General features: G+C 36.9%; 1 protein-coding gene across 1 annotated transcript in view; it reads left to right on the top strand.

Annotated features, from left to right (window-relative positions):
• The window catches only part of LOC306880786 (calsyntenin-2-like), a 222906-nt gene that overhangs the window by 164503 nt on the left and 46023 nt on the right, over positions 1-12380 (top strand). Inside the window, exons 5-7 of the mRNA XM_079434551.1 lie at positions 2379-2528; positions 9974-10159; positions 12000-12257. Coding sequence (XP_079290677.1) covers positions 2379-2528; positions 9974-10159; positions 12000-12257 — 594 coding nt within the window. The remainder of the gene's footprint in view (positions 1-2378; positions 2529-9973; positions 10160-11999; positions 12258-12380) is intronic.

The following is a 12380-nucleotide window of genomic DNA, read 5'->3' as shown; positions in this document are numbered from 1 at the left end:
AAAAGCCCTCAAGTAATCCAGGGCAGCCATTTGTGCCACCTCATTAAAAGATGCATGATGCCTCTGTCTCACCCTCTTCATCTCATATTCTGTTACACTCTTGTTTTTATCTGTGCCGCACAGACAGAGGCCCATTGATAACTCACTGGAGGAGAACTGTTCCTTTTAAAACTCCACTGCTCTTAATCATGCCGCCTGACATTAGTTGCCGTAATCAGCTGCAACAACTGAACTGGCTGTCTCACACACACACACATACACAAACTCATACCTGTGTTTGTTGAAGTATGGCTTTGAGGGTATTTCAAGCCACACTTTAGCTTTGTAGCTCTGAGGATTGGTGCAGACTTGGTCTGGGAGCACAGAGCGACTGACCTCTATTCCTCATTGCTGTCTCCTTGACAGCACGGCTAGTCTCATTGAAATGCAGCCAGCAGGTAAAAATAACCACAGGCCTACGGACGTGTGAGAGCATCAAATCACTAGCTGCTAGTTCAGCCTCATATGAACTCTGTCACCACAGAGTACATCCAGACTCATCGCCATACACCAAGCATCAACCTAAAGCCGCCTTTAGCAACTGTGGGCGCTAAATGCTAAATTACACACATCAGTCCTGTCACAAAAAGCACTCATTACTCAAATGACAGGTACCAGGTAGAGGATCTATGTCATTATGGTTCTTTAACCTGGAGATCTGCAAGTGTACAGTCTGTGGTCTGCTGACTTTTTTCAACCAACAGTGCCAGGCTGGCTCTTCTCAAGCTGCCGACCAGGAAGAATGCTCATCTCTGAAGCATGGCCTGGCTTTCCGCCAGAAGTTAGAAAGTCAGAATGTACCTTTAGCTCTTAGCTGATAAAGACTGACTCATACAACAATGTCAGATCTGTACATCGTGTCTGTGCAGAGGTCCGTGTTAGTAATGATTGATTATGTTATATATGTCTTGATTGAAGGAAAGTGCGTCTTAGTGGAAGCAGAAACAGTTGCCGAGTATATATATGTTTGTTTGTTACTGTACTTCAACGATATAGCTTGTGGGTGTCTCTCTTGCTCAGTACGTGATCTAAAACAGTTTTTTAATCAAAAGCTGATGAAGAACTTTTCTTACCAGTTAGCACTCTGCTAAACTGGTAGCTTAATGTATCATTTGACTACTTGGATCTTCAGTAATATCACGTGAACACTAAAATTATACAGTATATAAATGCTGTTCAAAAGTTTGGGCTCAGTAAGACTTTTTATAGGAAATTAATACTTTTATTCAGCAAGGATGCATTAAATTGATAAAAAGTAACTGTAAAGACATCTGATGGATCATGTGACTCTAGAGACTAGAGAAATGGCTGCTGATAATTCATCTTTTCTATAAATGGGAATAAATTACATTTAATATATTTTGAATTGCAATAATATTTCACAATATTACAGTTTTGATCAAATAAATGCAGCCTTGGTGAGACTTAAAACATTAAAAAGATAATACCAATCACAAACATTGATTTTTAATCAGTACCCATGAAGTTGGAATGGCTTTGTAGAAGGTGGATAAATTTTTCAGTGACACCAGAAATACAAATACATTTGTATTTGAAGAGGGTGGTTACTGTTGAGCTCTATATTCTGAGTAAATTTGTATTCAAAGTACAAAGTCAACAAGTTTTATTAAGCATATTTCCCACCTACATTATTTTATTAGCCATGAATGCAGATAATAAACCACTATAAAGCCTTGTGAAATGCTAAATGTAGAGGTTAAGTGAAAGTGAAGTGACATACTGCCAAGTATGGTGACCCATACTCGGAATTCGTGCTCTGCATTTAACCCATCCAACGTGCACACACACAGCAGTGAACACACACACACCGTGAACAGCCATTTATGCTGCGGCGCCCGGGGAGCAGTTGGGGGTTCGGTGCCTTGCTCCAGGGCACCTCAGTCGTGGTATTGAGGGTGGAGAGAGCGCTGGACATTCACTCCCCCCACCTACAATCCCTGCCGGCCCGAGACTCGAACCCGCAACCTTTGGATTACGAGTCCGACTCTCTAACCATTAGGCCACGGTTAGATGTCTTTTATCCTAATAAGCAGCACTGTAAACAGTCTTGCAGATATAATTTGTAATTGCTGAAACAGGAACACTTACACAGTTGAAATTACTTTTGTGATTAAAAACATTTGGCCAGAGCCATTGTAAGGGAGCTTAATTATTGTTTAAAAGCATATGTTGTGGTAGTATCTCAGTCTGGCAGCTGCAAAAATTACAAATTGCTCTCAAGTTTTACTTTCCTCGTTCCACTTAGCGTGTCTTTAATTTTATTTAGCAAATTCTCTCACAAGTAATGGGCTTGTTTTTTCTCTTATTCTTCTCTCCAGGCAACATCAGGAACACGGAGCGACTGAGCTATGACAAACAGCAGCACTACAAAATCATGGTGACCGCTTATGATTGTGGCCAGAAAAGGGCGATGGAAAGTGTTCCGGTTCACATTGATGTCAAACCAGTGTGCAAACCTGGCTGGCAAGGTCAGTGGATACTACACACTGTTACCACAACTTTTACCTTTGCTCCATTCCTGGCTTCTGCCATTCAAATTAGCTGCTTATTCTGCTCAATTTTTTACAAGCAGTGGACAGTATTGCTATTATTTTGTAATAGTAATGTAGATGTTTATTGCAATTAATTTCTCACTGCTTATGGCTCAAAAAATCTGTGGGTGTATGAAAAAAAAAAGAGATATTTGAAATTATCATGTGGCAGTTGACCAACTACCATTGCAATGAATGGTAATGCTAACAGATAGCTTTCTCTAGGTATTATTGACTTTCTTTAGTTCTTTCAAGGTCATGTCAACTAATTGCATTTTCATTTTTAAATGTGTTATGTTGAGGAGTTCCTAGAAAATATAGTAATTTTCTAGAAGTAGTGCCACTGTGAAATACCAAAGAAATGAGCTGCAAATGTTCACAGAAAGAAAGAGCCGAATAGATTTTTACATTTATATTTATCTTGATATACAGATAAAAACTGTCTCTATTCACTTATCTTTCTATAATCTCTAAGAGTCCCTGTCGATTCTCAAGTCAGCTTTTTTTCAAATTCTCTCATCATTTAGTCACTAAAGTCATTCAAAAGCAGATATTTTGAAGAATGTTTCATCTGTTTTTGGCCATACAATAATAGTCAATGGGGTTTAAAACAATTGTATAATATATATAATATATATGGAGTATTTTATATCTTTTTGGTGACAATGGCAACATAATTGTTATTCTCAAATTGACTTGAAGAGTTTGACCTGATTCATTGAATAGATCTGATTCAAAAGAATGTTGTGTTAAAATCAGACATCACTACTTCTCCTGAACATTCAAAAAAGATTTTAGCTGGATATCAGGATTTTTGGTGAATAATGACTTAAATTGCAAAGTTTAGTTTCTATCTCTGCCTTATATCGACCCTCAGCCTCCATCCGTGAAATGGTCAGTATTGTGACCCAGCGGAGTAGTCTGTTCTCAGCGACCTCTGTGATCCCTTGTTCTGTTCTCCTCTCATCTGTGGCATACACTTTTAGTGGTCTTAACTAGACAGATTGATATCTGTGGAGTCTTCCCACAGGGACTGCACAGCAGCTTCAGCCTACAACTCGTCCGCACACACCCTCACTGACCCCTCTGAAAGAGCCCAGTATTCCTTTAATATCTTATGCCTACATGACAGGGCCAACCAATACATTTGCATATTCTGTGGTAATGGATTTGTTCTAAACAGTCAGTAGGCAGAGCTTTCAACATCATTAAATCGGAGAAAAAGACAAGGCAGCTTTTTCCACAGTTTACCTTCTTTCACACATCAATTGAGGCATGGAAAATATCTGCAGATGAATTCAATTCACAGGCTTCAGTTGAGCCATTAAAAAGCGGATGTCAGGGGCTGGAGAGACAGACGCCTAATCACTGTCATCTAAAATTGTCTTTAGAGTGTGAAAAGAGGGGGAAAAAGCTTTCATTCTCTCTTCAGCCAGGAAGAGTTAGACAAACCCAAGTCCTTCTGAGAAGAAACAATGTAGCTAATTCAATCGTGACAAATGTCAAACTTTGTAAAACATTCAGAGACTGTTTGAGTATAGTGCATACAATTAAAATAAATCTCAAGATTTTGCATTATAGGGCTATTATATATATATATATATATATATATATATATATATATATATATATATATATATATATATATATATATATATATATATATATATATATATATATATATATATATATATATACACATACATACATGCATGCATACATGCATGCATGCATACATGCATACATGCATACATACACACACAAATATACAGTGTATATATATAAGAACATTTATCCTCATATTGTTCCAAACCTGTATGACTATTTCTTCTGTGGAATACAAACTACGGAATTACACTTCTCGGTTTGTGTTCCATTGAATAAAATTTAAAGAAATTGTTCACCTAAAAATGCCAATTAACTGAAAATTTACTCACCCTCAGGGCATCCAAGATGTAGATGAGTTTGTTTCTTCATCAGAAACAGTTTTGGGGAAATGTATCCATTGATCCTCTGCAGTGAAAGGGTGTCGTAAGATTGAGAGTTCAAAGATCACAGTAATCCACAAGCAATCCACATGACTCCAGTCCATCAAGTCATGTCTTTTGAAGTGAAAAGCTGCTTGTTTGTAAGAAACAAATCCATCATTAAGACATTTTAACTTTAAACCATTGCTTCTGACACTATAATCTATAACAAACACTTCCTCCAGTGGAAAACGTCGATCCCATTAGAAATCCACTGTTTTCACTTGTAAACGGTGCTTGATTTGTACATCTTTCTTTCCTGAATCAGACAAGATTATATTTTCACTGGAGAAATATTATTATGGACTCATAATTTAGCTGGAAGCAACAGTTTGAAGTTCAAAACATCTTAATAATGGATTTGTTTCTTACAAACACGTAGCGTTTTGCTTCACAAGATGTTAGATGATGGACTGGAGTCATGTGGATTACTTGTGGAATATTGTGATGTTTTTGTCAGATGTTTGTACTCTTATTCTGACAGCACCCATTCACTGCAGAGTATCTATTGCTGAGAAAGTGATGTAATGAATAGCTTGAATAGCCTGAGGGTGAGTAGATTTCCAGCAAATATTCATTGTTGGGTGAACTATTCTTTTAGTAGTGGTTTGAGGGTGAGGAAATGATCTCAGAATTAATTAATGAACTTTCCCTTTAAAACACAGATAGTCTCTTTTACACATTCCCAGTTTTTAATTGAAGACAATTTTGCCATTTCAACAATATTCCCAGGTGTTGTCACATGTCTCGTCGCTGTATTTTGTCTTCCTTCTTTCACACTTGTCAAGGTGACAGCACAGAGAGTGTGAAACTGTTCCGAGAACAGTATCCTGATTGAACCAATTAGAGGGAGTCTGTTACACCTGTTTGTTAAGAGAATTTAGGACATGGATTTAGATGAGTTATTACCTGTTGAGAGGTACGCAGCTCTCTATGCAGAGAAGCGACTTATTCTATGAAAGGGCAGCTTCCAGTCTATGCAAGCCAAAATGTCAGACTTACGTATTAGCCACAAATCTTGTAAATCCTCAACCCTTTGCAATACAATTTTCATGTTGGGGTTTTGACAGTGATACAATTCACAAAGCATGTTTTGATTCAGGCTAATTCGGTTTCCTCTCACACAAAGCCACAGAGTTTGTGTTCACAAGAACTTTCAAATCACTAATTTTCTCTCTTTCTTGTTCAGTTTTCAGAGTCAGCAAAGATTTATTGGCATAATTATTTCCATGTAGAATATCGAAAAACAACCTTGCTTTGATATGAGATATTGTTAAGTGTTGCTTTTGAGAAAACAAGCTCTTTTTCATCATTAAAAAACATTTGTACTGTATCTATTTTATAGCCAATGAATGATTGAACTCTTCCCTGTGTTTGTTTTAGATGTAGAAAAGACAATAAGCGTTATTTGATATAATAATGATAACATTAAATTGAAAGGAATAATTGTGTTAAAAACATTGTTATTAAACCCCCCATAACATGTACAATTGAAAATATATATTTTTTAATAGTGCTGTCAAACGATTAATCGGGATTAATCACATCCCAAAACAATTTGTTTGCATAATATATGTGTGTGTGCTGTGTATATTTGTTATGTATATATAAATACACACACATGCATCTATTTATTTCAGAAAAAAATAATGTTTGTTTGTTTATTTTTATGTTTATATATTAAATATATTTATTTATAATATAAATTATATGAATGCAAATATAGACATGTGAATACATGTAAATATTTTCAAAATATATACTATACTGTATGTGTGTCTATTTATATATACATAAGAAATATACACAGAACACACAGAACATATGCAAACAAAAACTTTTTTATGCGATTAATCATTTGACAGCACTAATTTTTAAACCTAATATCAGGTACAATTGTTGGACATTTTTTGTCCCATGTCTCAATAATCAGTGTCTTATTAAAAAATATTCATTAAACAGTCTTATTAAAATCTTATTAAAACTTATTAAAAAGTTTCTTAGTATATATACAATATATATATATATATATATATATATATATATATATATATATATATATATATATATGAACAATCTATATTTAAAAAAAAAATTTTTTAGTTTTCTTCCTTTTCTCTGCTTTGAATTCAAGTAGTTTTATTGGCATAAAAAGTTATAAAATAAATGAAAAAAAATAAAAAACTTTGCCAATGCTTTCTGCTCTTTTTCTCTCTCCTCAATCACTCCTAGTTTGTCCCAGGGTCACTGCTGTTTCTGAGCGCAGGTATCATCTAAAGCATATGTTGACAGTCGCTGACAGGCTCCCATGCCCAGAGAAAAAGCAGTCATTGGCTGAGAGATTGCATGGCCTGTGTTGTCAGTGTGATTCATAAGAAGTGAGGTGGAAGTGAGGACTGAGGACTGACGATCATGACAGGCACCGCAGAGGTGAAGGGCGAGGATTTCTGGTTGTAATGCTTCCCGCTTGCATAAGCGTGTAATTGGGCAGCCTCTCTTTGTCACTGGTCAAATGCCGTCTGTCAACACTGATCTTTCCATCTCTCCATCCAGCGGCCCATCTTGCTGAACCATCCACTGAGAGTGACAGATCTCTCATTGAGTGCAGAACCCATAGAAAACTGGCACTGCCAATCAGATCTTCACTTACACGATGTACACGATATTTACGGAGAGAAAAATGCACGACTGGACTTGATTTTATTTGTTAGGAATAAAATGAACTTGGGCACAGCATAGGAATGAATCCAGACTAAACGCGAGTAATTGTCTTAATTGTTGTTTGGATATTTGTTAACATTACCCAATAGCCTGTGCAGTTTAAGTGACAGAGGAAGTGCAAGTTGTTAAGATGAAACGTGATATAGATTGTGAATATAAGCTTTATTGTTTTTAGTTTCTTAGTTTTTCATTTGCAGTTTTAAATAATAATTTTCCTGTTCTATGTGTTGGTTTTTGGATATAACCTACAAAGATGAATCATATAAAATGAAACTAGGGAATGTGCATTTAGAAACTAAATGCTTTCATGTTGAATTTTAAATCTCAATATTTTGTCTTGTCATATTCATTTTAGTCCATTTTACTGTGACTAAAGTATGCAATTTACTGACAAAAGGTTATAAAATAATTACTTTTGCCATTTATATCCTTATAATTTATTGGCATAAATGCAGTAAAGCAACTAGCGTTTCGAAATAATTATTTTCTTTCTGATTAAATATAAATTTGTTTTTAGAGCTTGATTTGATCCTTTTTAGTACAAAGTCATCAATAAATAATGATGATGATTTAGACTGAATTTTTTCCACTTTGCCTAGAATGTTTCCAGACTTTTGAAGGACAATGTAATTTACAGATGATAATGTGGAAAACAACAAAACAAATGTCAAACAATAACACACTTTGATCAACAGCACATTTTAATTAAAATAGTTTAATTAATCGTTTAAAACGTTCTCATTTAGCTAAAAACAGAGTTTTGGTTCAAATGCAGGCCTGCACTTTTTAAAAAATATCAGACTTTGCTGTTTGCAGAGCTTTGGTACTATAAGTGTTTTTGATATGTGGCAGCACAGGTTTGAATCTGACCAGCATCACATCCTGATCTTTTCCGCTTTTTTCTCTCTAATGGTTTCCTGTCACTCTCCACTACACTCCCTGATTAGATTTCAAAATGCACAAACATAAAATTAGAAGAACCCCATAAATATACAAATGCGCCACTTCCAGTCACTTAATTAGTATTACATTCATCCGTGAACATCTCAAGGCAGTCTTATGATGAAAGCTCTGTGACAGAAATGAGGTGTTTCCTGGCCAACTCATTTTCTGTCCACCTGTCAAGTAGCCCTTTTCTGCACCATGTCACCCCAAATCCCCCACTCTCCCATTATTTTTCCTTGCATATCCCAGTCTGTTCTTTTTTACTTCAGCAATTCCAGTGGCAATATAGGTCTCCGCGCTGCTCTGCCACGACTTTTTGGTGTCCGTGGCATTTGCGAATAAGCAATGAATGTTTAATGCCGCAGTTAATGTTAATCGTCACCCCGAGGTCCTGAAATGGTCTTTCTATTGAACAGAATGAGTCTGGCCTCTGGCTTTGGTGTGTTTGGATAATCGAGGGAATTATTCACTCTCCAGGGAGTAGATGAGTCATTCCGCTGCTCACACACAAGGTTGTTTTGATGCCGTGCTTCCAAAAGTGCTTTATTCCAAAGTCCTGTAGCACATGCTTCCTTTCTGATGCTGGATTTAAAGACGACCCACTGCTGTTTTAGATTTTTTTAGGTGTTTTTTTTTTTTCTGAAAAACTTTTTTGTTGCATATATTGTGTTTTGAAGTAAGTTATAAAGCTTCTGTGCTCAGTTTATCTGGGGCAGAACGACTACCTCAGATATTCATGAGGAACTTTTTTAAGACCTTTCCCTCAAAAAGAGGTAGAGATGGAGGCCTGTGGTACTGTACTGTTGCCCCATTTTATCCACAGTAGTGCCAATGAATAATGTAATAAGATATTCAGTTAGGGAAACGGGCTGAGGGAATATCTCTCTGCTGAGGTGAATACAAAGCACCTGGTTCTCTGAATTATACAGAGAGAGTCCATGAAGGCCAGCGAGGAAGAGTGAGATGTTTTATCTTAAGGGTTATTCTTACTCTAAGCTTCATGTTTTATAAAGCGCACAAGACAGAGTAATGTAACATGCATGAACACATACTAAAGCACACAGTAATGTTCCAGCCTTGACCAGGAGGATAACATGTGTCAGTAAGAAAATAATTCCAGATGGATTCCTTTTTCCTTTGACCTTGCTGTTTGCTTTTAACCATAGCTTTCATCACGATTGGTTTTACCTCTTCGTGTTTGCACTGAAAGATAAAAAGGATACAGTTCAAATGTAAATCTGATATGGGGCGACAACAGATGCTGTACTGACAGCAAAACTTTGATATGAAAGTAAATAACCCGTGTGTTAAAGTGATAGTGATTTTAAAGGGTGTTGAAGCATGATGGGGAAAAGTTGGGTAATTAATAATTAAGGTGGGAACAGAAGCATTATTACGGACAACAGCTTCAATAAATACAGACTATTCTAGTTGTTTTTTGTTATTATTATTATTATTAGTAGTAGTAGTAGTAGTAGTAGTAGTAGTAGTAAGTATTAAGCAATGAACAATTAAAATAATATATTTAAAAATACATACATAAATTAACCAAGTAATATGATTCATTAGCCTAATTGTAAGCTGATTGAATCAAGGAGATGTGTATTTATATTTATAGTTATATTTACACAGATTTTAGAACTGCATCTCTCTAACTCTCCAGTTTCTAATATGTGTTTTTCTTCCAAGGTTGGAACAAGCGTATGGATTATGAACCTGGAACAGGCAGCAAGCAGCTCTTTCCCAAGATGCACCTGGAGACCTGTGATGGCCCTTTATCTTCAGTGCGGGCCATGGTGGAACTGCAGACCAGCCATATTGGGAAGGGCTGTGACAGAGAGACCTATTCTGAGAAGTCTCTGCAGAAGCTCTGCGGTACGGTCAACTTCAGCATGGATCGTTTCAATCAGTCCAGATCTGCTTTGAGTTGGTTTGCTTAACTTAATATAATAGTTTAATTCAATTCACAAACTTTCACATTTGAATAGAGATGCCCAGTATTATAGAATTAATAATTTATTATTCAATACTGGACATTTAAAGTCTGAAATTGTCTTCCAAAATTTATGCACCTTAAAAAAATACTTATGACCTCACGTTGTGTCAATCACATGTACACACTGCATCCGAAACTTTCGTCCATCATAAAAAAAAAAAAAAAGAAATCAGATCAGGTTTGATTTTCTGTTTTCGCATCTGTAGCAAGCATTTTCATAGGAAAGGATGACGAATGTGAAATCCGCCCAGTCCAAACAATTATTGGTTTACTAGTATGGGGCAGAATTTTAATCAGTTCATCCCTACAATTCACCTAACCATATCTCATATACACATATCGCATGTTCAACACACTTTTAAATGGGTTATAAAACAATTTTCATGTATCTCAATAAATCAGTCATTCATTTTAATCTGATGAAAGACTCTTTGAAACTGATGCATTATGAAGTCAGAGCCACTCTGGCACACGATTGTGGTGTGATTAAAGCTCTGACTGATTTGTGAAGCATTAAGTGTGTTGATCTTTCCCCTGTTGATGTCAGTCGATTTTGCCTAACCACTTTGCACAGTTAGCTGAAATAAGTGTTTATTGTTTGAAAATAGGCACATTTTTTAAGTGTTTCTGAAATATACATCAAAGCTCCCAACCAAGTATAATGTATTTTTTTTCAAAAGCATTATTGAATAATTTAGATAAATATATGCTTTATGGAAATCGCAAAGTCCCAATGTGTAACCATTAGTGTACAACCTTGAAATGCAGACAGTTTATTCTGGACTGGACATTTGATGAAAAGAGCCGCCACTGAGACTTATGTAGCACTAGAAATTGCTTGCGTAATGTAATCTCATTGACCTGTACCTTTACGGTATTGCTGGAAATGGATTCTCTCAGAAGAGCTCAGACGCTCGCTTGGAGTCTGGCGGTGAATTTATCGTCCAATATCGATTGGCAGAAATAAATATTGCATACCTTAAAAGCAGCACCGCTGCCATATTCCCTCTCGCTCCTGTCTCTCTTTGGGCCCGTGGTGAAGTGAGTGATGTGGAGCTGTGGAATGAGAACATGTTGCTCTGACATCGCCGCTGCTCATCGCTCATTCTGTCCCTCTGTGCTGGCCACCCTGTCACCCCTGAGTGGGGAAAAAAGATTCAGTATCCTATCCTACTCCCAAGTAAAACACGTAGAGAATGGCTTGGGAGGGAGGGAGGACGACAAGAGGCTAATCAAAGATTTATAGGTGGCGCTGCTCTTGTATATTTAGGGCATATGTACTAGACCTGTCCTCAAAGTGAGTGTGAACACAATTAGTTATATTTCAAAGTTTTGCCTTTTTTAAAAGGATAGTTCACATATTCCTAACATATGCTTCCCAGTTGACGAGGTAGCCATACTCAAACTCTTTTAACCCACATGATCACCCTAGCTTAACGTGCCAGAGTGTTGCTAGGCCACATCCGACAGTGTCAATGAGTTTTATAATGAGACGTTTGCTTTTCAGAAATGACATTTCAGTCAGGGTTGAATGAGGGTATCGGAACCAAATGTTACTTGCTTTTCATCTCTAATTTGATTTGAAGTGTGCTGTATTCACAGTATATTTCAATGCCAGGGCAACTAACATGATTTTAACTCTTTGTGACACAGCTTGTAATTTTTCATCGCTGCTTCTTGCAGTAACCTGAACTAACCTCTGTGCTTTTATCTTCGCAGGAGCAGCCTCGGGCAGCACAGACCTTCTGCCGGCGCCAAGCGCATCCACCAATTGGACGGCTTCCTTGCTGACAGACAGCGGCCGAGACAGCGACCTCATCTTCAGATTTGATGGACGACAGGCGGCCAATATCCCAGAGTGGGTTGTGCCACAGAACTTGACAGATCAGTTTACCATAGCAACATGGATGAAGCACGGGCCGAGTCCTGGGCTGAGAGCCGAGAAGGAGACCTTGCTGTGTAATTCTGATAAAACTGGTGAGCTATGGTGACTCAGTAGGCATGTGTTAAACCTTTAAGAGGGACAGGGTCTATATATATATATTTTTTTTTTAAATAGTGCCTCAATATTTTAGATTATGTCTACAGTTTCCTGGTCTG

Source organism: Barbus barbus, assembly GCF_936440315.1.
Source record: "Barbus barbus genome assembly, chromosome: 15".
NCBI lineage: Eukaryota > Metazoa > Chordata > Actinopteri > Cypriniformes > Cyprinidae > Barbus > Barbus barbus.
The sequence above is the reverse complement of the archived record's forward strand: the minus strand, read 5'-3'. Positions and strand labels throughout refer to the sequence as shown.